The sequence below is a fragment of the Haliotis cracherodii genome, unplaced genomic scaffold (assembly GCF_022045235.1).
Source record: "Haliotis cracherodii isolate W230 unplaced genomic scaffold, xgHalCrac1.p SCAF_1, whole genome shotgun sequence".
In the NCBI taxonomy this organism is placed as follows: Eukaryota; Metazoa; Mollusca; class Gastropoda; order Lepetellida; family Haliotidae; genus Haliotis; species Haliotis cracherodii.
This window is the reverse complement of record NW_027266264.1, coordinates 13789065-13815797: the sequence shown is the minus strand read 5'-3', so window position 1 is coordinate 13815797 and position 26733 is coordinate 13789065. Positions and strand designations below refer to the sequence as shown.

The 26733-nt window shown below is 40.3% G+C and overlaps 1 protein-coding gene across 2 annotated transcripts; it reads right to left on the bottom strand.

Moving 5' to 3' along the window:
- On the bottom strand, positions 1 to 23709 carry LOC139473259 (dorsal-ventral patterning tolloid-like protein 1). 2 transcript variants are annotated; one of them, XM_071255798.1, is made up of 17 exons: positions 23443 to 23709; positions 20228 to 20309; positions 18779 to 18903; positions 16862 to 17017; positions 16399 to 16480; positions 15423 to 15550; positions 14888 to 15034; positions 12743 to 12842; positions 11555 to 11679; positions 11178 to 11330; positions 10547 to 10634; positions 10143 to 10270; positions 8836 to 8991; positions 5560 to 5641; positions 3083 to 3204; positions 2647 to 2808; positions 1 to 2456 (listed from the first exon to the last, which is right to left on the bottom strand). In XM_071255798.1, exons 1-17 carry the CDS (start codon positions 23516 to 23518, stop codon positions 2308 to 2310), a joined length of 2061 nt encoding a protein of 686 aa, XP_071111899.1. In that variant the 5' UTR covers positions 23519 to 23709; the 3' UTR covers positions 1 to 2307. The 2 variants fall into 2 exon arrangements, with proteins under 2 accessions (XP_071111899.1, XP_071111905.1); XM_071255804.1 differs by having other exon boundaries at positions 16862 to 17002.
- Between the last annotated feature and the right edge of the window lie 3024 nt (positions 23710 to 26733).

Here is a 26733-nt window from a genome sequence, read left to right as displayed (position 1 = left end):
TTTAATACAAATGATAAATATAAACAGAAAAAAAGAAATTCATAAACACTACTTCATGCAAATACAAACAATTCGTCTTAGTCATATTTCATGATTCGAAACAGGGTAGTTTTTCGGACCTATTGTTGATATTTTCTCATTGGACCTGTCAGCCAAAGACAATAAAAATATATGGATATCATTTATGCCAGTAAAACAAATACTGACACAGAAGAAAGTAAAGCCGCAAACATTATCTTAATAATGAGTATTTTAATACATAAATCAGACTTCAGGAACACTTAGTTTATAAACATTAAGACATTTCACGATTGTAAACTACATACATGTATACAAATTCATTCATTTTCGCAAACACCTGGTATCATCACTATTTGATAGTGATTCATATACACATGCTAATGATATAGTCGGAATCGTTCAATCGACCTAGTTTTTGCAGAGATTTCTTATGAATATGGAAAGGGTTTTGTCGCCTTTATTTGCAACAAAATGCGCACTTGAAATAATAATTATCCTATGAAATCTGATATTTAGTCCCCATCTAACATTTAGACGACTACGTGCATTAGATCTTTGTCACTTTTTAATATGGTGCCTGTTTACAATAATGATTTGATATTTGTAAGATGCAATACAATTTTCCTCACGCCCCTATTAATATATCGTTTACATCTTCTGCGCTTTATATAACCTGTCGTCTCCAGAAGTACTTAAATTCCACGAGGGTAGCATCTTATGTATGTTCATAAGTATATGGTCCTACAGGTCCATCATCTTTAGGTAGACTCCTAAATGTTCTGTTTCTCAAAATGTGTAGATTGGTCGAATTTCAATACGTGTTTTCAATATATACTAGTATTTTCAATTCAAAAGCACCCAACCTAATAATTTATAATTTATTATACCTCATAAACAAATTTAACTGTCGGGGAAAAGAAAGCATACACTTATATTTGACCAACACATAAATATTAGAAACGTAACCAATACGTTACTTGGCTTAAAACAGTCACCGAAACACTGCAAACTTAAGGTCCAAAGACAACTTTGCTTACTGAGATTATATTTATGGCATGGAATTTCGGCATGGCATGTCGTTAGGATGAGTTGCATCAAAATATGCAACTTCGGAATGAAAACAAACAACCACTAAAATGCGCAGCTGGAACTGAACGAAAGCATGCTGGGAATAAATAGTTTGTTGGGTTTTATTTATAGTCAGTCGGCGTGGCCTTACCTTAATGAGTGGCTGCGATTTGAGTTGTCTATCGGTGCACATTATTATCAAACACAATGTCAGTATGGTCATATCGTTTTGTAAGAATCTTCCAAATCTGAACGGAACATATTGTACCCTGGTCCATGTGTTTTTGTGCTCCAACGTCAAGGCCAAAGAATAATCTGTCTCGATTATCTGTGAGATGTATTTTTGATATTCATGTGTAACACTTTGGAGTAAGCGTGCCTCAATAAGAGTGTGGAGCTTGTGCGCGTTATAGGTAGCATGTCAGTCAGTTCTCTCACTGTCCGAAGTATCCTGTTACCTTAATGGGTCAGAAAAAGCAAGTGTGACACGGCGTGTCAGCGTGATGCGGGAGAAAGGTCCAAAGTAATGCAGGTGTTTACCACTTTGGTGAAACCTACTAGCACGGGAGTGGTGCTGACGAGCCTATGATCATAATGATCATAAAATCCTGCCACACATAGGGGACACAACTCAGCACTGCGAGTTTCGTGCACTTGTGTCACAACATGTTTGCACCACAAGTTGCATACGCCGTCTTTTAGCTATTTTTCTACCTTTCTGAGTGCGGCGTTAAAGAGCAAACAAACAAACAAACGAAACCAAACATAGGCGTTGGAACTGCCTGAAGAAGGGACAAGGTGTGTGTGTGTGTGTGTGTGTGTGTGTGTGTGTGTGTGTGTGCGTGTGTGTGTGCATCTCCCGCCGAGATCCGACGTTACCTATTGTTATATGACGCCATTATGTTACAATCTGACATCATTCTGAATGTTTGGTTCAAATTGTCATGTTTTAGATTAATTCACACTTTCCATCTCAAAAACACCTCACCACTTCAAGAAATAGTTCGTTGGGGTAGATCTATTTGAGGTGGACTTGAGGTGTGTGAGATGGAAATGCTCCAAATTAGTATGAACACAAACATCTCCCCCTCGGTCCATACGCCTATGGCAAAGTATTCAGCAGTCAGAGACGTAGAAATGCTGAGCATCACCTCTGAAGTATCGCTGTCATTGCCCCCACTGCTATCTATGACTAGAACCAAGTGAGGCACGCTTCTCTTAGTGCCTGCCTGTGGTGACAGCCATGTGTCTGGACCTTCTTCTCCTGTAGACTACAATACCAGCTACGATGGCAAGCAAGGCAAGCACACCAACCACAACACCGACAACAACACCAACATAAATATTGTTGGACGTCTTTGACCGGGCTGAAAGAAGAAATGAAGCGTTCAATATTTGAGGGCTTATGTTTAAAGTAACATTTCATATTTTTTAAGTGTTAGCCTGAAGACGCATTCGAGATTTAAGATTTTATGTTGAAAGAGTAAAATAAAGATTTTACTTTGCAAACCGGGGAATAAACAAAAATTATTGCAAGCGAAGTCTGCAAGAACTTACGGTTTACTGGTTTTGGACGAGCTGAGTATGATAGTTTAAATCCAGAACCGGATGTGACGTTATCGCTGTGAAAGGCAAGTGTCAGGAATATTCCAGAGCTTTGGAAGGAAGGGTGTTCAACTCCACACCATCGGCTAAGAACTTTTGAATATCTATTCAAACCTGGATAAAATGATTTATAATCATTATGTCACAAAGAGAAAAGCAGCATATTATGTCAATTGAAGTATAACAGTAATAAATGTCACGTCACGAAATAAATCAGCGTCACGAAAAAACAATATAGATCTAACAAATGTTAATCAGAGTACATTGTATACGTGTAAGTTGTCATGTTGCGTCTTGTCGACACTTTTTGAGTTTGATATTGGAAGATTTGTTATACAGTTTATACAGTTCTTGATTATGTCTGGTACGGGAGTGACAAATGTGGTACCATCAAACGCCTCTACATAGTCCTTGCCGCATTCAGTCGACGTCTCCATTGACGACTCTTCCACCTCCACAAACACGACATGGCCTTGTGGGGCAGTCAGGTCCCACACACAGTCAACGTTTCTGGAAAATAAAGTTTCAAATAACCTCCTCATCTGTTTCATATTTAGATCGAAGATTTAGAGTGACCAAATCTATCCACATTTCAAAAGTGATGACTTCAAATTTTCTAATAGTCAACTTTCTCTTTGTGTTGAGCAATATTCCTGCAGCTTCAGCCTTTAATGGCTACATGTCAGAACATTTTGGGAACAACGGGCATGCTCATACGGAGACTTCTGAGAGCGTCATACGACTCTGCTCGAAAGTTGTTTGATCAAGGTTATAACATTCACAGTAATACCCCCATTCCGCTGACCATCGGTACCTGATCTGAAGCCCATCTGATCCCAATTTTGCCAAAGCGTTCCGATGAGTTCCGATGAAAATTCACCAGACATCCTCTTTTTTGGGTCCCCGTTTTCCGTAAAATCCGATAGAGATCCAACATTGATCGGCGTAATCGGATGAAAGACTGGTAGCAGCCCGATGTCTGTCCGCCATTTTCATCGGCGGCGTCCGATTGATCCGATTGCGGTCGGATTGTAATTCGAGGGTGACCTGACACTATTCTGACACTTCCAACACTCTCCCGACACCAATCCGACACATCGGTTACTATTCGTAGAGTAATCAGACTATGACCTAATACTGGTCGGATTTGTCGCCAAAATCGGCAGTCGAGTATAAAAGCGGGCTGCACCTCCTGACAGTACTAGACATGGATCAAATTCTTTGCAACGCTGAAGCCCTGGGCTGTGTTATTATGCTCCAGCAACAAACTATGCAACAAGATGCAGGGAGAACCGTGTGGCTGAGCAGTGACTGGGGCCTGAATAGGCCTGTACTCCATCTCTGCATCTTCAGGAGGAGGCACACAGGAGTCTTCTGGCTCTTGAGATTGTTGAGGAGTGCTTGGAGGTCTCTTCTTTGCCTTCTGTCCTCCAACATTTCTGTTCTTTCTTGGAGCCATCTTCAGGATCTTGGTGCTGTAGTGTCCGATGAAAATCTGCGAAGTGAGTGTCGGCTTTCCCTCCTTTCGTAGTCCGTTGGCCGTCAGATGTCACCGCTTGCTATGCGATATGAGTCGGATGGCAGTTGAGTTAATGAGCGACTACCCTCCGATGTCACAACGATGTTTCCGATGAGAATCGAATTGGTGATGGGCGGCTATCAGGCGCGTTGGGCAGACCGCAGATTGCAATCAAATGGGCGTCAGATGACTTTTAATTATCGGACACTCATCAGATTGCCGTCAGACGTCGGCTAGACACGTTCGATAGGTGCACAACACGTCATATAGCTGAAATATTGGTGAGTGCGGCGTTAAACAACAAACAAAAAAACAAACAAAATATATAAAACGGGGCGGTTGAGTAGCCTAGCGGTTAAAGCGTTCGCTCCTCACGACCCTTCCCGTAGGCGTGCCCAAGCTCCTGCCCAGCGCGTGACACCTTCCTTTCACTCTCGGTAACATCGCTCCAACCAGACTGGGCGCAGCCATTACAAGAATCTTGAAATTTGCCCTCTGACCCAAAGTGTAGTAACGTTTACACTTTTGTTTATGTCTTTGGGAATGTTAATGTTGAAAAGGTTTACGACTGACCATATTTCCCAGATGAATTTGCCTTTCTGTTTGTTTAAACCGCATTGGTTCGAGATTGCAGACGAACGGAAATTCAACCAACTTTTCCCTTATATTCTTACTATACCCATTACATGATAGATGTAATGAAACAAAAATTCAAATTGACAAAGAAAATAATTAGACTGAAATAAGAGTATTCGGCGTCACGGCAGTCATCACTTGTTTGTAAACATAACGGTCATTCGGTTGCGAGTTCAACTCCAAGCACAGTTGTGGTCACTTATCCCAGTGGGGAGTTTTGACTGGTGGCAGTGATAGTATACAGAGCTCCGCCTACGGGATATCGATGTGAGGAGCTCGAGGCGTGCCAGGAACCTACCATTCTTCACCACTCGCCCCTTTCCGTAACCAATCAGAATGCGCGTATGATTTCAAGTTCTTCATCAAAGAATCCCTCAGAAATAGTTTTTGATTTTACATATGTCCTGCGTCTAAAATATACCCAAGACACAGTTAAGTGTGTTCAATCACACTGTATAATTCCGTACGTCCCGATGTGCTTTAAATTCCATCTGAAATATATATAATATATGGGGAAATATATGTGAACCATTACGCAACGAGTTGACAATTGTTTTAGGTATGCCCGTTTGCACTAAGACGGAACCCGGTCGCACAAAATGGCCATGAGAGGGGCACGAGTCGCTATTCGGCTTGTCCAGGAATAACACGATCTGGTCACGAATGAGAAACCTACATCAGGGGCTGCTCTGATCTCTACCAGTACTCACGGTGGGTAGTTCTGTGGATACAGTGGAGATGTAATGGTCAACCTTGTGTCCAGAGGAGACAGATACTGTTTCGCACATGTTTCTAGGAGGATAAGAAGGAGAAAAATATAAGTAAGGTGTACAAATATCACGCTTATACATAAACTGCACTTAGCTCTCGTATTAATGTACATACATTCTTACGGAGATAAATGTATTTATCATATAAATCCTTACGGAGATAAATGTACATACACACAATTGATGCAATTTTGATTCAATACGAAGATGGGCTGTGTGGTAGCCTAGTGGTTAAAGCGTTTGCTGGTCACGCCAAAGACCCGGGTTCGATTCCCCACATGGGTACAATGTGTGAAGTCCATTTCTGGTGTCATTCCAGTTTGTCAATTACGCATCTACGTTGCAGAATGCAAAGGTATCCACGTCTTTTATTAAGGCGTGTTTTCTATACATTTGCTTAATGCTTCAGCCTTTCCCCACTAAACCGCCTCCGTGGTCTAGGGGTAGAGCGTCCGCCAGGAGAACGGAAGGTCCAGAGTTCGATCCCCGGCCGCGTCATACCAAAAGACGTTAAAAGATGGTACTTCTTGTTACCCTGTCTGGCACTCGGTATTGAGGTGCTAAAACAAGGACTGGTCGGCTCGGCGTCAGTATACTGTGTCTGAGTGGGGTATTCATGTTAAGCTGCGGCACGGTATCTCAGTGAGCTAGCAATATAAATCGACACCTGTGCGGACCAGTATAAGCAGCCACACGTCGCTATATAAGTGCAATAATCTTGGAAGCGTTAAACCCAATTTCATCTCACTTCACCTCACCTTTCCCCACTATAAACATGAATTGTCCATGCAAGGAGAGTTCTACTAATCCAACAAACAAATCGAGGCCTTTGTCAAAGAGGAATATCTGGCAACCATAAATTATTTCTCGTGGAATATTATATGTGTGACCATATCAGTTCCAGCTTTGTATTGGATTCCCAAGCTTCAAAATAATTCACATAAAGAGACATTTTGCAGGGACCAGTAAATGTACCACCGAATCCTTGTCAAAACTACGAACAATAATTTTGACAACAATCAAGGAAGGTCTGATCAAATACTGAAAGAGAATGTATGAGACTAGTTGAGTAAATGACATGTGGATATTGAAGCATCCTTGAAACAAATACATTCTCCAACCTGAAACCTGAACACAAGTCAAATTTTATACACCATTGATCTTTCCACCCTTTACATAACTACCCTTCATGATAATGTGGAAGATAAATTACATTCTCATATCAGTAGGGCTTTTGTTTCCAAGAAATGGGCCCGGACATTTAATTTTACTGCGAGCATTAATCGATATGATCAATTTGTTAAAACTGACAGTAACTCCACTCGAATATTCTGAGACACACATATGTGAGTTGCTTTCCTGATTGACAATATCGTCGTCAAATTTAGGGCTAGAATGTTAAGATAATAGTAGGTATCCCCGTGGGTATTAACTCTGCCCCCCTCTCCGAACTGATCTGGATCTCCTTGCATACGAGCTTCTTCCTACTTTAGGTGTCCCCCGCCGTGATATTGCTGGAATATTGCTAAACGCGGCGTAAAACCATACTCACTCACTCCTACTTTATTTACGCCAAAGAAAGCACACGTTGCCAACAACATTCAACCTCTGAATATAGATTCTTATATTCATAGTTTTAGAAACATGAGTATCTGCACCTCATCAATCCACCGGGAGACCGGGCATGCTTACCCTTTTCGCGAAAACCTCGTTACATCACCAATTTTCAGTGATCCATTCATATAATTTCCATCAATATTATGCCCTTTACGCACTATAGAATCTCTTTCGACATATATTCGAAACTGATTAATTTCAGTCATAGACGTTTTGAATAAAAAAGATAATATAATTAGAATACTTTTGAATTCTCCAAGCAATTCTCCCATTAACTTGTGTCAAACGTAAACTGTTTTTTTTTTCATTTCACCAGACCAAAAATTTCCTTTTAAAATCACAACATGTTATGAAATTTTATATCGCGATCCCACGGTTTTGAAAATACGTAAAGGAAAAAAGGTGGTCTAATTACGGACAAGGGTCCAACTAGCGGGTACATTGCGCTGACATTTACGTCACTTGTAATACACAAGACACGTATTAAGTCAGTCACCCACGGCAATTACACTCACTCGCATGACGAAACTATTTTGCCCCCCACAAGGTTGAAGGTTGAAAGATAAAAAGTGACATTTGGTGAATGAAGGACGAGGTAGAATAAGTGCCCTATTTCGAAAAATTCAAATGATAAAGTTTGAAATATCGGTATCATAATTTTCAGATATTCATTCAAGGCTTTTGTAAAGATTTTAAAAAGTGGTATGGTAGACATATGGATGCCATTCCAAATATGACACATCAGTAGCAATAATGATTTTTGATACAATTCCTGATTTTATCTTGTGTTATGTGCTTCTGTGTTTTTTAATGTGAACACATGACTTGCCTTTTCATGTGTTTGTGATGGAAGCCATCGGTGGGGCAAGACATACAAAAGACATTGGGTGTCATCACTAATTGATAGTTTTGTAACACATGCTCATAAGATAGTCGACTCGTACAATGGACTGGGTTTAGCAGATATTTCTTAGGGGGATTGAATGGGTCTTGTTGCTTATATTTGCCATAAGTTTGTTATTTTTACATCTTCATCTTCTTTTTGACACAGTTTAACCTTGCCTATGCATTTAGTGTTGTTTTCAGTCCCAGACTTACACAAGCTGAATCAAAGAGCGTCTACTATTTATAGTGCTGATAGATCTCATCATGATTTTCATCATTCTTTTAATAAGCTTGTTTGGGTTGCTGAAGACCTATGCTTGCCGTTTAGGCGACTATGCTTGTCGTAAAAGGCGACTAACGGATCAATTTGGCCAAAGAGCCCTTCTCATATATTGTTCTTTAAAACCCTTCAACGTACACGTGTAATACGGAAACATGGCTGCAAACGTACACGTTTTCCGTTTCATAACATTTGCAAGATGATGATAAGTAAATTACCAACCAGACCATAAATGTCCGCACATCACCATGTTGCAAGGAACCGCAAGGACAACACAAATGGTGATTACAACATCGCTACATATGTCTGAATAACTCCCATGTATTGTGTATTTGTAGCTTTAATAACTCGCTCCTACGTGTAAGATGACAACTAACGTCTGGACACATGCGTCAACTACACATTCGTACAATGCCACTAATAGGGGTGCATACCATTAGGCTTGACGGCTCTGAAGTTCCACCTGAAGCCTCCACCAGCACCACTCTCATCTGTGTGGAAGACGATGGTCAGGAAGCGGCCAGTGCTGGTGTACACGATGAAGTCGTCGCCACAGACTTTGTTTGCAACGCTGCTGTTAGCGTCTGGACCTGAACGCATAAAAAGTAGTCATCGAACAGCCATTTCACACTCGCCTTCGACATTTTGTTTGTTTGACGTTTTACACCGCACATATTGTTAATATATTTATTCCAATAATGAGAGTAATGTAAAAATTAAAAAACCCAAAACAAATCAAATCGAGTCTGGATCAGAAAATGCAGTGATTGATATCATGAGCATCGATGTACGCAGTTCGGTTACAATGACATGCGTCACCGAGTCAGCGAGCATGACCACCTGATCCCGTTACTTACCTCTTAAGACAAGCATGGGTTACCACTTGTAACCAATTGTATCCAGGGTGCATTGTAAGGAACGGGCACGTTGAAACAGCACAGGGTAACAGCAATAGCATCTTTTAAGGTATTTTGGAACGACGCGACCAACCGACGCTCTATCCACTACACCACGGTCAAAACAATTTTCATTTTCTGTAACTGACAGCGAGGAGCCTGTTCGGGTCTATATATCCTGGGGGGCACGGGTGGCCCTGTCGTCTAAGGCGCCGCGATTCGCTGCGCAGAGTTGCGTCCCTTGGGCACGCCAGAAACCTATGATTGTGGGTTCGAATCCCGGTTCGCCCCAATTATGTTTCTAGGTTTGTCAGCACCATACCCGTGCTCGTGGGTTTTACCGAAGTGGTAAATGTCTTAGACCTGCATCACTTTGGGCTTTCCTCCCACATTAAGCTGACACGCCGTGATATAACTGGAATAATGTTAAAAGTGGCGTTAAACCCAACTCACTCACTCACTCACTATGTATCCTGTATTTCCAATACGCAGTTTATCAAGGAATATGACAAAGAATAGTTTCACAAGAGAATGTGAACACCCATTTGTGGAAGCAGCTTGCAATATATTACGACCGAAAACCTCTAGGTTGCAGTGTATATACATGAATTGGTATCAGCAGTTACGGTCTCTCACTATTCCCCGTATGATGCTGGGATACAGCCCCAGTGCCTTAGGCTTGTTGGACCCGACTTATGACCCGACCTCTTACACGTGATCGTGTCACGATGGCGTGAATCGATGCTCATGTCCATACTAGATTATTTCCAGCACGTGGTGACATAACTGGAATACTGCAGGCACCTGACATTGGCGTAAAACAACACTCACTCCCCATCACTCACCATCAGCAATAAGGACATAATCTTTTCGACAGAACAACGAGTCTTCAAGTGCCATAGATCCGTCCCTGTCTGTTACTAACACTCGGTGGTCTTCAGGGGCTTCTATGCGATACACGCAGTCTAAATTCCTTGAAAAAAAGACACACGGTCAACTTAGACTGATCTGCAAATTGAAGCATTTGCAAAGGAAGAGAGGTAGGGTCTCGACCATATGATAGTGGTGGAGGCGGTGATGTAGGAGTTAAAGTGTAGTTGGGGTGGAGAGGGGGAAGGGGTGGTTTCTCAGGATCAATATTCAATGATCGGTGACAAACGTGGTCTGCAGTTACCATTAACAGGATAATGGGGTTTGGAGACATCACTCCAGGACTTTACTGCCTTGACATTGTCGCAAGCACACTTACCCGTCATAATCTTGGGTGTAATAGCCTAGCGAAAGAAGTGACTGAAATGAGTCTTCAGCTGTGAGGTTTCTTCCACACGGGTAGGGTTCTGAAAATGGAATCAGATTATGTTTGGAAAACCACGCGTTGAACAGTATGTTAGTTATAGCAGGGCGTGTCAGCTTGATGTCGGTGGAAAATTCAAGGAACGAAGCTTGTAGACGTTTGTCACTTTGTTTAAGGCCTCATTGAACAGTATTCCAGGTATTTTACGGCGTGTCAGCTTAATGTTGGAGGATAGCCCGATGATGCAGGTCTCAGACGTTTACTACTTTTGTGAAACCCACGACCACGCTGAAAAACCTAGAAACAATCGGGGGGACCGTGATTTGAATCCATGATGATAGGTTTCTGGCGTGCCCAAAGGGACGCAACTGTGCATAACGAATTGCGGCGCCTTAGACGACTGGGCCACTCTTGCCTCCGTCACTTGCCTGAAATCCGAGGGCATGGGCAAACAAAGCATCAGTAGGCGCATTATGGGGTCGAATCCATTAAATAAACTGATCCTGGCGCAAATAAGGTACGCAACTCTGCTCAAAGAATTACGTCGTTTCAGACCATGTACGTTACAGGATAACATAGCACGTACCGTTTGTTACAAAGTAACGAATCCTCACATCTTTCGGATTGAAAGATCCGTCATATCGGAGATAGATCGTCATATTTTGCTCATTTCCCTGAAATTCTGGTCCACGAATTGAACAGTGCTGATTTGGTATCCGAGTGTTGTTGTCACGATGACCTGGAAATGATACACTGAAAAATTTTAAAATTGCTTGTAACTAAATGATTGAAGCATCGGAAGATCAGGCAATATTTATCTCCAAGACGTTTTTCAAATATAAATCTTATGTTTCATTTAGCATTTCTTTCAAAAGTATATTCTTGGTGTTCATCTTTGCGTAAGCATAGTCCAATAAAGAAGGTTCCTTCATCGAGTAAAAAAAATGTCAGCTTTCAAATTACCATCATAAACCTCCAGTAAGTCACCGCTGCAAAACCTCTCCCTCTCAGTGTAGAAAACTGTTATGCGGATCATATACTTTTTTTCCATTCTTGGTTTTCGCACTGTCCAAATGAAGTCCATGCTTCTACGATTAGAAGAAATAAATTGCCCTCTGTTCAGCTTTATTATTGTATTCATTAGAATTTCTACGGTCTCTTTATTCTACTGGATATAGTGTCTTCCACGAGAGCGGAAGGTCGGTGGTCTGATCCTCTGGCCGCCTCATACCAAAAGACAATTATTTCATTTTAAACTATTCTTTGACATATTCCTTGATAAACTTGGAAATATAGGACACGTGCAACCCAGATAAGCTCCAAAGTTACAAAAATAAGTGTACGTGGACCGTCCGAGTGTCCGGAGAGTGGCAGGTCAGCCGTTCCACCCCCCGGCCTCGTCAAGATATAGTGAGTGAGTGAGTTGGGTTTTACGCCGCTGTTAACAGTATTCCAGTTATATCGCGGCGTGTCAGCTTAATGTGGGAGGAAAGCCCGAAGTGATGCAGGTCTCAGAAGTTTACCACTTCCGTGAAACCCACGCGCACAGGTATGGTGCTGACAAACCTACAAACATAATCGGGGCGAACCGGGAATCGAACCCACAATCATAGGTTTCTGGCGTGCCCAAGGGTTGCAACTCTGCACAGCGAATCGCTGCGCCTAAGACGACTTGACCACCCGTGCCCCCCAGTAAGGATAGGGCAAGGAGTGGTCGTCTTGGAATCAGTATACTGTGTCTGTGTGGGGTATCCATGTTAAACTTCGTCAAGTATGGGTCCTCAGAGGGACCTCGCACTAAACACAGGCATAGGCTACACGAGTACATGCAGCATTATACTGTCATGCTTTACTATCACTAAATGATATAATTTCTTAAAGTGTCTGTTATTACATCCAGCACCAGCACCTGCACAATCAACTCTATCAAAAGTTCTTGAATGCACAATGGACATAAAAGTGGGTGAAATGAACTAATGACCCACTCCGCACACATGTATAGATGTATAGTTGTGTTTTTCAGAAAAATTAAGTTAAGGTATTGGTTCCATAGATATGTAATGACAAAGTTAATCTGAAATAATTAGAATAATGTTACGATGATGTTATCTGTGTGTACATGCGGAGTGTGTTTTCTATTGTTGTACGTACTGGTTGGGAGAAAGCTCGATGGCATCCGGTACATGAAGGTTCTTGTAGGCGACCCCCGCGACAGCGTTATCAGTACCTACTACAGGTGCAGTGTTGTCGCCTGAAATGAAAATAGAAACATAAGATAAGGGTTGAGATCCTTCCAACAACCCTCTGTCTCGAGTACATATCCAACACGTTTAGAGCACATGAAACTTGATGGGAGCTAAGCAATTTATTGAGGAATTCAAAATTCATTATTCTTTAAAACATCCATCACGAACGACTATGTTATGAAGAGCCTGGTGACCAAAACACATTATCCTTCAAAACATTCATCGCGAACGACTATGTTATGAATAACCCGGTTCCCCAAACACATTATCCTTCAAAACATTCATCACGAACGACTATGTTATGAAGAACCGGTGACCAAAACACATTATCCTTCAAAACATTCATCACGAACGACTATGTTATGAAGAACCGGTGACCAAAACACATTATCCTTCAAAACATTCATCACAAACAACTATGTTATGAAGAACCGGTGACCAAAACACATTATCCTTCAAAACATCCATCACGAACAACTATGTTATGAAGAACCGGTGACCAAAACACATTATCCTTCAAAACATTCATCACGAACGACTATGTTATGAAGAACCGGTGACCAAAACACATTATCCTCCAAAACATTCATCACGAACGACTATGTTATGAAGAACCGGTGACCAAAACACATTATCCTTCAAAACATTCATCACGAACGACTATGTTATGAAGAACCGGTGACCAAAACACATTATCCTTCAAAACATTCATCACGAACGACTATGTTATGAAGAACCGATGACCAAAACACATTATCCTTCAAAACATTCATCACGAACAACTATGTTATGAAGAACCGGTGACCAAAACACATTATCCTTCAAAACATCCATCACGAACGACTATGTTATGAAGAACCGGTGACCAAAACACATTATCCTTCAAAACATTCATCACGAACGACTATATATGTTATGAAGAACCGGTGACCAAAACACATTATCCTTCAAAACATTCATCACGAACGACTATGTTATGAAGAACCGGTGACCAAAACACATTATCCTTCAAAACATTCATCACGAACGACTATGTTATGAAGAACCGGTGACCAAAACACATTATCCTTCAAAACATTCATCACGAACGACTATGTTATGAAGAACCGGTGACCAAAACACATTATCCTTCAAAACATTCATCACGAACGACTATGTTATGAAGAACCGGTGACCAAAACACATTATCCTTCAAAACATTCATCACGAACGACTATGTTATGAAGAACCGGTGACCAAAACACATTATCCTCCAAAACATTCATCACGAACGACTATGTTATGAAGAACCGGTGACCAAAACACATTATCCTTCAAAACATTCATCACGAACGACTATGTTATGAAGAACCGGTGACCAAAACACATTATCCTTCAAAACATTTATCACGAACGACTATGTTATGAAGAACCGGTGATCAAAACACATTATCCTTCAAAACATTCATCACGAACGACTATGTTATGAAGAACCGGTGATCAAAACACATTATCCTTCAAAACATCCATCACGAACGACTATGTTATGAAGAACCCGGTGACCAAAACACATTATCCTTCAAAACATCCATCTCGAACGACTATATTATGAAGAACCGATGACCAAAACACATTATCCTTCAAAACAATCATCACGAACGACTATGTTATGAAGAACCCGGTGACCAAAACACATTATCCTTCAAAACATCCATCTCGAACGACGTCGTGATATAACTGAAATAATGTTAAAAGCAGCGTTAAAACAAACTCACTCACTCACTCACTCACTCACTCACTCACTCACACAGTTTAAGGCATCATGGGGATACATATGGGAGGAGATTATCAATTGGCAGTTAGGTTTGGATGGTAAAAGGTATTTATATTAAAACTTATTGGTTTCCTAGTATGCTCTGTCTCAGGTGAGAGGAATAGTATGACTTAAATTTCAGGTTACTGCTCTGTTTTCTGATATATACAGGGAGGCTGTATCACATCAAAATTATAATTTGACTCTGACAGCAAACTGTTATTATGTTACTAAAAACTCAACTCAACTTATACTTACCTTTGACTGCCCTGTATCGAAGTCGGAAGCCAACTGCTCGGTAGAATGAACTTTTATGGCTTGTCTTGAAATGGAGAGTCACTGTATTATTCGTTGTCCGGATAACGGGGCCATTGCTGCCAAAGTATCTCCCGAGAGACAATTCACCTAAGAAGAAGTCAATGTGTATATAACAATCGCAGTACAAGCATATATCTCAGAAGCAAACGATTCGTTAAAATTGTAAAGGGCTCAAATTACCTTGCCCCGTCTAGACAAGATGTTTAAATAAATAATATTTTCTTTCCGTTGTTTTTTTTATTTGTTTGTTGTTTAACACCGCACTCGGCAATATGACGGCGGTCTGTAAATCGAGTCTAGACCAGTCAATCCAGTGAATACTATCATGAACATCGATCCAGGGCAATTGGGATCGGTGACATGGATCAACTAAGTCAGCGTGCCTGACCACCCGATCTTACCGATGTAACTCTAGTACCATAGAAACGTCAGTGTAGTAATAAGCTACAAATGAACGATAGAAAGGGCTACATACCTTGTGCTACTGAGAGATAATCGTTCACCTGTTTGGAGTCATTACGGAACAGATTGAAGCTTTCTGATTCCAGAAGGATGTGGTCATCTTCAATCGCGGTTGTAAGCACATACCTTCTATCGGTATCACTGAAATAAACGCAAGACAATGGAATAAAGTGAAAAAACCCTGTCTATATACAATACACATCTCTGCATAAAGCACAGTCGAGTGTACGATTCAGACTATATCATGAGCTCGGTTAATGAATCACAATCAAATAGTGATGATACCAGGTGTTCCCGAAAACTTGAGCTCTTGGCACTCATCACAAACACATGCAAAGGCAAGTCAATTGTTCACATAAAAAACAACATTACGGGAACACACGGTACAAGAAGAAAAAGTAACATTTGCTCGATTGGAAAGAACATGGAAAGACTGCCTTCATGCTTTTGAATACTTTCTTTCCAAGGTTTGGAAATGACATATTTCAATTAGTGGAACGTTAGCAGATGTTTGGAAAGATAGCTACATCTTCCAGTGAGAGGTACCAGTCATAAAGTCATAAAGAGCGTGTATATAGCACCGAACCCAAGATCATCGGATCCTGGTTCGAGCAAGGGACTCAATTCTGCATGACTGCAGTGCCATTCCCGACCCTCCAAAACTGTATACTTTTGTGAAAGGTTATATATTTAGTCTTGACCAGAAAATCCAGTGATTGACATAATGAGCATCGATCTACACATTTGGGATACGATTAACCAAATCAGGGAGCCTGACCACCCGATCCCGTTGGTCGCCTCTTACGATAAGCACAGTCGCCTCGTACAGAAAACTGGGTTGCTGAAGACCTATTCCAGCCCGGATCTTCACGTGTCCAGTACGACGTCTTATAGTTTCAACTGATCCATCAGTATTGATTGATTGGTGCGCTTAAACGCACATGTGCAGATATGTCAGCCCGTATTGGTAACATTAAGCACATTCTTACTTGTAGTGGAAGTTCGGGAACCCCGGTGACTCGAGCACTGATTCGGCGGTAGTAGCAAGGAGCTGGATACTCCCGGATTGTACTGCAACGATAACACACGCACCAATGGTACAAGTAGCTCCAATTTCATATTGTTTGCTTGCTTTTAACGCTGCTGACAGAAATATTTAAAAATATTGAATAGTTATCGTTATTATGAATAATTATGCTTAATGTTTTTTAAGGGAGTAGTCAGCAATTTTCAGTTATGTTATTGCGACATGTGACTGTGTCATCCAGCGATGATGTTGTGTCTGAAGTACCACAGAGAGAGAGAGAGGGGGGGGGGGGGGGAGAGAGAGAGAGAGAGAGAGAGAGAGAGAGAGAGAGAGAGAGAGAGAGAGAGGGGGGGGGGGGGGGGGTTAAAACGATTCTAGGTGCATAGTTCTCACCAGTAATGTGAGACCCTTTCATTAATATGTACCTTTTTCCTGGTAAAATTTGAAGACAAATGCTGCGTAGTACGTCGGATCAGCTGTCATGTAAAAAGCTCCATTTTCTGAGTAGAGCAGACGTTTCTCCCCGTCTCCACACCAGCTCCGCACAGGGGTCGTCAATGCGGGTCCTATATCCCCAACAGCTATCAGAGCGTGTATTGAAATAAGAACATACATACACAATACAAATCCGGATATTCCCGCACACACTATGGAATATATAAATCAAAGAGGACATTGAAACTAACATTAAATCAAACCTTCCAACTTAAACTAATGGTTATACAGACAACGATTTGTCAGCTTTTGTTTCGAAACATGGGTGACCAAGTCGTCTAAGACGCCGTAATTCGCCTTGGGCATGCCAGAAACCTATCATCGTGGGCTCGAATCCCTGTTCGTCCCAATTATGTTTCTAGGTTTTGTCAACACTATACCCGTGCTCGTGGGGTTCACCAAATTCGTAAACGTCAGAGACCAGCATCACTTCGGACTTTCCTCCCACATTTAAGCTTACACGACGTTATATAACTGGAATAATGTTCAAGTGGCGTTAAACTTAACTCACTCACTCACTCGAATTTCAGAGTCGCGTTGATTATGTTTCTAGGTTTGTCAGCTCCATATTCCGTGCGTGTGTGTTTCACACAAATGGTAAACGTCTAAGACCTGCATTCCTTTCCACGAACATCAAGCTAACAATCCGTGATAGAATTGACCCATGTTCGTAGAAGCGCTGAACCGAACTCACGCGCTCGCTCAGACAATCGCAAGATGTTATTACATCCAAATGGCCGGCGGGTGGTTGAGAACCTCATCAATAAAGACATTTTCGCTAATCTCGGATGATCATGTTTTTCCACAGTATCTTTTATTTTGTCCTTGGATTATGCGTTCTGTGTTTGATCAATAAAATAATCACGAGATCTTAGTTTCGTTTTATTTGTTTGTTTTTCGTTGCACTCAGCAATCTCCCACCTATATGACGACGGTTTGTAAATATTCGAGTCTGGACCAGACATCCTAGTAATTGACATCAAGAGCATCGATTTACGCAATTTGGATACGACAAAATATAATATAATGAACCAAGTCATTGAGAATGACTATCTGATATATTTCTCGCCTTTCACGACAAGCCGAGGTTGCTGGGGACCTATATTCTTACACGAAATCTCTTTCCTTAAATTATATATACAATAATATTCAATTTAAAAACAAATTATTATTGTCATAAAGGTGAATTGTAATTTGCGAAAGATATTTTCACTGTTCCTTCCATTAATCTAAATAAATATGTCAATCATATTTTACAGTGAAATTTTGAGACAGGTCTATACTATTTTCCATTCAGATATTATCAACCTTCTTTTGAGATGTTTATCCTTCCTGGAGTAGATTTTGTCCCCAGACCTATATCATGTAGTCGTAAGAGGCGACTCCATTAGAAACAGTGAATTGGTCCAAAGCAACCTGTTTGCTGTTTTTGTTTGTTTGTTTGTTTGTTGTTTAACGCCGCTCTCAGCAATATTCCAGCTGTATGATGGAGGACTGTAAATAAACTAGTCTGGACCAGACAATCCAGTGATTGACATCATGATCATCGATGTATCAACCGAGTCATCGTATCTCACCACCAAATCTCGTTAGTCGCCTCTTACGACAAGCATAAACCAGGTCTAACCCGGATCTTCACGGGTGACCCTAACCGCGTAAGATGCCACTTGACTTGGTTGAAAGATGCCAAGGTACTCCGACAGCATGGAGCTTTGCTCATAACAATAATCACTGGATTGTCTGGCCCTGACTCGCATATTTTTAGGCCGCCGTCATATAGTTGAGTGCGGTCTTAACCACAAACAACTATTGTACAATAGAATCAGTGTTATGGAATCAATACAAACCGTCAAATACGCTGACTTTTGCCTCCCCGCAGTTTCTTTGACTTTTCACCCTTAGAGCCAAAGTGTCAAGGACGACGCGGTTGTCGGGGTCAGTCGCCTGTATCTGCCACCAGCAGCGGGTGTCTCTGATAAAACATGACGGTTATAGCGTATTGTACCTTGTGCGAATTGTATTTCAAGAAAATGAAAATTGCCATGTCGCATCGTAAGTCCCTTCGGATAACATAACTGAATGAAAATGAACCATAGAATAAACGACAGATCATGAGAATATGTTGAGTCCTGATGTAGAGTCAAAGAGCCCCGAAGGGGCGAGTTGATTCTACTTCCGGCATCAACAGATTAGAGTGATTTCTCTGACTGCAACAATATTAGGGTTGATGTAGAATTTCTCTTTTATTTGCAGAATAGCGTCAGTTTAATTGACACATTCCATATTCAGAATGTCCAGTGAATTCCTGGCTCAGAATCAACCGCAACAACAATGGCGTAAAGTCATCATAATGGTTTGAAACTGCTGAATATAAAACACGTGTCATTAATATTTATGACGGTAAAGTGCTGTATTCAACGACGGTATATCGGGTATTAGACGTTGACATTCATGCCGACGTTAGATGAATGTATGTCACTGTCGTACATCTTTTCAAAATTATTAGTTATTGTGATCTTACTTAATGATCATAAATAGTGAAACACGATTAACCTTGAAACCTCTCTTTTGTGGTGATTACATCATTGTTCCAGAGGACATTTCGCCGTAAGATAAGTTAATCTGGGTGGTTTCCATGGGAACATGTACACATTTAATAATTTTAATAATACGTTTCAGTCAGAGCTTCAACACTCATACCTTTATCTCTGAAAGGAGGAACCAAAATATATTTGTATCCACAACACATTATTTTTGTCCTTCGTGCTTTCCTCCAACATCAAACTGACACGCAGCGATATAACTGGAATACTGTTCAAAGTGGCGTTAAACCCAACTCACTCACTCATTATGTGACACGTGAAGATCCGGGGTAGAATAGGTCTTCAGCAACCCATGCTTGCCATAAAAGGCGACTATGCTTGTCGTAAGTGCCAACTAACGGGATCGGGTGGTCAGGCTCGCTGATGTGGCTGATACATGACATCGATCCCGATTGCGTGGATCGATGCTCATAATGTCAATCAATGGATTGTCTGATTCAGGCTCGATTATTTACACAAACCGCCGTCATATAGCTGGAATAATGCCGAGTGCGGCGTTAAACAACAAACAAACAAACAAACAACACTCATTATGTTTTTAACATAAGTTAATTGTTGGTACTTCCCGAGGCAAGTGAGTTATAAACGTTGATAAAAACACACACATCCACACCAGCATCCACATCCACACCAACGTCCACATCCACACCAACGTCCACACCCACACCCACGACCACACGATGTGATACATACCCTGTATTGTTTGTGTTCGGATGAAACAGAAGACGGGGAGTCGTGCCTGCTTGTAGAGTGATGTTGCAGTCACGAACGGTATCTGTCATAAAACGTATATGAAAAGGAGACATCTTCGATTATCCGGCGTATTATACTTCATATAATTTCTCCATTGCATTTAATTTAGTTAAATACCTAGGATCCGCCCACTACCATAGATTGAGCTCGATTCGAATAGGACGACGTTGTAAATAGGCGTCCAATGGTTCGATGTCAGAGATATGGGAGATAGGGATGGTGACGTCACTTCCGTGACGAAGCAAAGGTAGCGAATGGGTCTAGGGTATTTAACAAAACAAAATGCGGATTTAATGCACTGGATAGCCAAATACACAAAATAGACTATACAATACCCAAGATAAACTGTTTGACTGTGTTCTTATAAATGTTTAATCAGTGCCAATCGAAAGTAATCATGACGATATGGACTGTATGGTGTCACGCTTGTTGCCGTTAAATTGATGTCGTTTAATACAAATGTAGACATACCTAATATGTCCAATAGAAAACTGGTGTATATCGATACTTGGGTTTTAGGTATTAAAATCAAAGGCACCAAAACTTCAGTAAAATCGCAATTAGTAGCTAAATTTTTATTTATTTTAATTTCAGCCAAAGAACCAGGAAATTTATATCGTAGTCGTAGAAATGAAATCGACAAACATACAGTCATCTGCATGTTGTGTTGTAACACAAACATATGATAAGCAAATAACATCGCAAATTTCCGGTTTTCGAAACAAACATTGTATACGAAACAAAAACTTTTCATTAATTCACAAAATTGTTAAGTCATAACTCGTCTGTTATGTATAGATACTTATATATTACCTGACGATCTGTAGCACATTTGACACAAATATTTTCTGTGTCCCAAATACTTCTGAATCATAAACAATTTAAAAAATTAAAATTTATAAGAATAAATCTCTTCTAGCCCACGTCAATGAATTATAGCAATTTATTGAAATACGGATTAAAATGTACATGTACTGTGTTGTTTGTACATTATACAGTATTTATTGGACTCTGTTCTAGAACATTATTCAGTTTTCAATTTAATATCATAATGTTTTATTACACACACAAATATTTTATGGGCAGCTGTGAAAAGGCAAATGCATCTGTCATGACGAAATGAAATCTTACTGAACTTTTGGTATTTTGATTGAAAATCGGCAAATATTAAGAACACAAATAAATAAGGACGTAAAACACTTCATCTTGTACAGCGCCTCTTTGAGGCGTATTCTTATAATATTTTAGCTGCTGAGATTTTAATGATTGAAGCCACATTTCCCTCCAAATAATCATAAGAAATTCCTTCTAATAGCAGACTTCATTGTACGATTCCGACTATGTCGTGGGCATGTGTTCACAACTCACTATCAAGTAGTGATGATACCAAGTGTTTTAGAAAAGGTGAGCGTGTCCATGTTTAATAGAAACATCATCTACAACGGCAAATGTTGCTTGGCTACCGGGGGCCTGACTCGCTTAACTATCATTCACACAATATTTTAACATTCTACATCACCACAGTACACAAGATATTAACCTCGCTAGTGTGGACCTCGTTAATCTGGAGTACTGTTGTGAACGGGTACGCGTAGGTGTTCCACATGTATACTATCCATCTAATCCCATATTTTTAATTCCAAAATTATTATATTTACCATACTGTTTTTCTGTTCTTTGTCCTTTTTGTCGACAGGTATTTAATATCTATTAATGATTAAGATCTTTTCTACGGAAGTGAGTTTTAGTGCCACATTCGAAAAAATATATATAATCTAGTAGATGATACTTTCATTTACGTGGCTGGTATATAAGTCAGATACTTACATCAACGGAGATGAGACTTTAATGGCTGATACATAATTTCGCTAACATTTTGCTTAATGACCTGTGGTTTAACTTGCACAAAATGCACATACGGACTGGCCTGTAAATTCCTGGCTCAGAATCAAAATTGTTTGATTTCATGTAGTTAAATACATTGCAACGAATTTTGACAAGTCAACTTTGTACTCTTCTCTCTTTATTACGGCTATTAGAGGGTGCGGCGTGCGTCATGCTTCTTGTAGTCTAAAAGCCGCCCTAACCCCCCCACACACGTGTTGATTCTCGGATGTTCACCTCATCAAGTATTAATTGTTCTAAGCAGGTGCTAGTTTGTGGTCTGAGATCGCGGCACATTCAAGTAAACAGTTACTTTATGTAATGTGTTAGTTAATGCCTCAATAAAGACATGGTAAGTTTGAAAGTCAAACAAATCGGTCATTATTAACTATATGACTGGCCCAAAACTATTGTCAGTTATGTGAGAAAACATTGTTACCTAATCGATAAATGGATGCTATATGATACTATATTCTACGTACATCTAACATCATATCCGAAGATGAAAGAATCTTCTTCGTAGATATTTAAGAAAATGGTACTGATACGCTTCCATAGTTTCAATTGCAATATGGCTACAACATTTCCGGGGCGATGAACATTTTAACTCACACACTCACTCGACCTTACTCTACACTAATGATTCCAGTATCCGATATGTTTCCAATCCGGACACTTATACATGGAGTATCTATTTTTCTATGTACAGTAAACTGCGGTTATAACGAACTCAAAGGGACTACTAATTTTAGTTCGTTATAACCGTAGTTCGTTATACGCATATATACAGCAGAGCTACAGCAAATAGTTGGGACCAAAAAAGTAAGTTCGTTATATCCGTCAGTTCGTTATATAAGCGTGTTCGTTATAACCGTAGTTTACTGTATTCCTTATTTTATCATAACCAAAGAAATTGTTATATATTATCTATTTATCTCACGAATGTGATTTTTAGACCACAATAAATGAATTTACATCTTAACATTAATTTCGTGATACCGTTGAATGTATTTTATGATATAAATATCGAAATCACGATATCTAAGAATCTGAACTATTTTTCTCTATCACAATTTCGATTTTGGGATATCAATAATTCAGTTTGCGATATATTTTAATGCAAGTAGGAAACACGTGTCTAATGAAAAGAATTGGAATGTTGTATTCCAAAATGTTCTCTCAAATTTAATTAACCTATTGCTACTGTCGACGTACAGCTATGATGTAACTGGATTCATACTGATTAAAATAACATCCATTTATTCACTTACCGTAACCTTGGTAACAGGATATTGTAGACACAGAAGCTACGATTACGAAGCTCCGTATTATCAAGCGGTATTCCATTTCCCAGGTATTGTCGTACCAACAGATTTAGATCCCTTCAGCGTTAGTGTGTCACCTCGACTTTGCCTGTTTACTCGTTCCAGATCGGCCCCGACTAAAGTGTATCAAATATTGTGTGGTGTAGTTGTAAGCTAACGCACACCTCACCAGCGTGTTTATGTCACTGCGCATCAACATCTGCTACGCACTGTCTCGCTATTTCCTGATAGAATGTATGTGTGTGTTGTTGTCGGAAGACGCTCGTATCCTATATTTGGCGGTCCGGGTTAAGAAGAGACAATGCCTCGTTATAACGCACCCCTCGTTATAGTGCGATGTTGACAACTCAGGTCATCTTTCCACAAAGAGAAATAAGCGCCACGATCGTCGTATTGCCTTTACTATAATACAGACTAACGATAGTCGTCACACTAAGTCGAGGCCATGATCTATTGAGCGCCAGGGGCGATGGGATAGCCCAGTGGTTAAAGCGTTCGCCAGTCAGGCCGAAGACCGGGGTTCGATTCTTAACATGGCGTCCCACGCCATGGAATGGCTGGAGTATTGTTAAAACGGCGTAAACCAACACTCACTCACTATTGAGCGCCAACGCCCTTTGACAAATTAACATTGCCATGCCTTGTGTGAAACTTCCATGAATATTCATTACGTCAACAATGATACATCAACTGTTTTTCGGCTTTGAAGGGTTTATACGTTTTCTAACATTTGTTATCGGACACTCCATTTTGACGAAGCCAACATTTAATTGAAGACTCTGGCGTACCCTAGTGTTTAAAGTGCCTGTCCCAGATCACCTGAGTGGGCGAGTGTGTATGTTTTCCAGCAATAGAACGGCGGGGGACACCAGAAATGGGCTTCACACATTGTACCCATGAGGGAATCGAACCCAGGTCTTGGACGTGACGAGCGAACGCTTAAACCACTCGCCTACCCCTCCGTCCCATACCAATATTAAGTTAGGCGTAATGTGATTTCAGATTTCAGGACATTTAATTTGGAACGGACACGGTGTTAGCCGGTAAGTTTCAAAAGTTAAGGTGTAGTCGTTAACATTTTTGGAACACCTGAAAACACATAATATTTATCAACATTGTTAAATACTACAGCGATGAGTACCTCGGTAACATTCTCTGTCTACGCGAGAATGTCTGGAATGTTATGACGTTAGCGATAGCCACTGTAGGTGACGTCATATGCTTCCATGGCCCCTAAACAAATTCCAATATTGATGAAATTTAATATGTAATAAGCGCCATTTCACTATGTCGACTTCCGTGTGTTTACAGGCTATCCAATTCAGAGTTTGAGAAAAGGGATATTTATCACAAAAATTAGGCCTATTTATAGGCTGGCGCACGTGTATTCGCATTTATTGATTACTGATACCTTGGGCCGTAGCGTAAAAGTAGCACTTTTCTTCTGTTGTATTTGTACAGAAGGAAACAATCTTTTAATAAATCCTTTTATTCAGAACCATAAAACACTTTAAACATTTATTTTATGTTTGTTGTTTAACGCCGAACCCAGCAATATTCCAGCTATATGACGGCGGTCTGTAAATAATCGAGTATGGACCAGACAATCCTGTGATTGACATCATGAGCATCGGTCCACGCAATTGGGATCGATGACATGCATCAACCAAGTCAGCGACCCTGACCACTCGGTCCCGTTAGTCGCCTTTTACGGCAAGCATGAGTTGCTTTTAAACATTTAAAGAAATTACTGAAAGCTCTAAAGAACATATCTTTAATATGAGATGGCAAATTAATAATATCTTATTAAACGTAGATATTAAACACATATTCACAAAAGTTAATTTAAAAGAATTATAGGACAATCATTTGTATAAGAAATGGGCGTTGCTGTGCACAATTACAGCCCTTATTATGCCAGAACACGGTGAAACCCAATCTCGAATATCCCCAGCCGGGACTTGACTGGCTATTTCCTAAAAACGTCGTAAAATCATACTATAGTCTATAAACGCAACAGTGCTGACGGAGAAACGCTATCCCGTTCAACCTGCTCTGTCAGGCACACGCCAGGCAGTGTTATACCGTCCGACCTAGGTGAGAAGACGGTAGTAACTGAGTACACACACAGGTAGGTCATATTCACATTGCCGGTCACCAGTTCATACTGTGTTAAACATGTATTCGTGACGTCGAGCTGGCTGTTTGTCCATTGTCTGTCTATTGCAAAACAGGCGTACTGCGTGTCTGTTTCCGTTTCAGGGAAATCCGTATATAATTAAACCAGTTCGTGGAATGACGTATCAATGTTTATGACACGACATGGAAATTCCCCCATGAGAGAGCTTTATTTCAATAAAGGGGCCACCGGCCCATTATACAATACATGGTATCCTAATTGGACAATTTCGGCGCCAACGAAAACGTTATTACGCAAGAAATATAAATATATAATTATAAAACAGCTATCGCATTAATTATGCATGGGGTATTAGATCTACAGAGTGTTACAAATTTATCATCAAAGGTTACATTTGTGTAAAAATAATAATGTAGAACCTTACGTTTCAAACTGTTATAATATGGACAGAGTAAACAAAAATGATATTCAAATTCCACTTCAGGTCTTACACAAAATGGACATAGTCTCTTAGCTCTAGGTATATTGTATTTCCTTCCATTTTAAATTAGCAAAGTATGACCAGAACATTTAAATTTCCTCAAAGCAATACAATAGGCCCTTACTGAAATACATACTAGATAATTTTCAAATACATTACATTGCTTAATACAAGAATAAAAAGATAGTTTTGAGTAAGTTCTACTACTAGACCACTGTTTGTCTACTAGTATATCAATACATCTTATTTTAAAGTTATCAATAAAACCAATAAAATCATGGAAAATTACAGTACTATTCTTGAAGCATTTGTTATATACAACACGTTAGACAACAAACTGTAAGGTGATAAGATGTCTCTTTGTGGTGCTCATATAAGAATAATGATAACATTAATTATTCGATCCAGTCCAGTAATGCTGTTCACTTGACTCTTCGGTTGACTCTTTAACTGGCTGTAAAACTATCCGGGAACATTTTTATTGATATGCATACAGGGGCGGTAGGGTAGCCAAGTGGTTAAAGCGTTCGCTCGTCAAGCCGAAGACCCAGGTTCGATTTCCTACACGGGTACATTGTGTGAAGCCCATTTCTGGTGTCCCCTGACGTGATATTGC

Coding starts and splice junctions, on each gene's coding strand:
- LOC139473259 (XM_071255798.1), bottom strand. CDS start 23,518: ATGGAATACCGCTTGATAATACGGAGCTTCGTAATCGTAGCTTCTGTG. Junction 15,035..15,422: donor TTATCTCTCAGTAGCACAAG/GTATGTAGCCCT, acceptor ACTTCTTCTTAG/GTGAATTGTCTCTCGGGAGA. Junction 3,205..5,559: donor TATCCACAGAACTACCCACC/GTGAGTACTGGT, acceptor TTTATTTTCCAG/AAACGTTGACTGTGTGTGGG.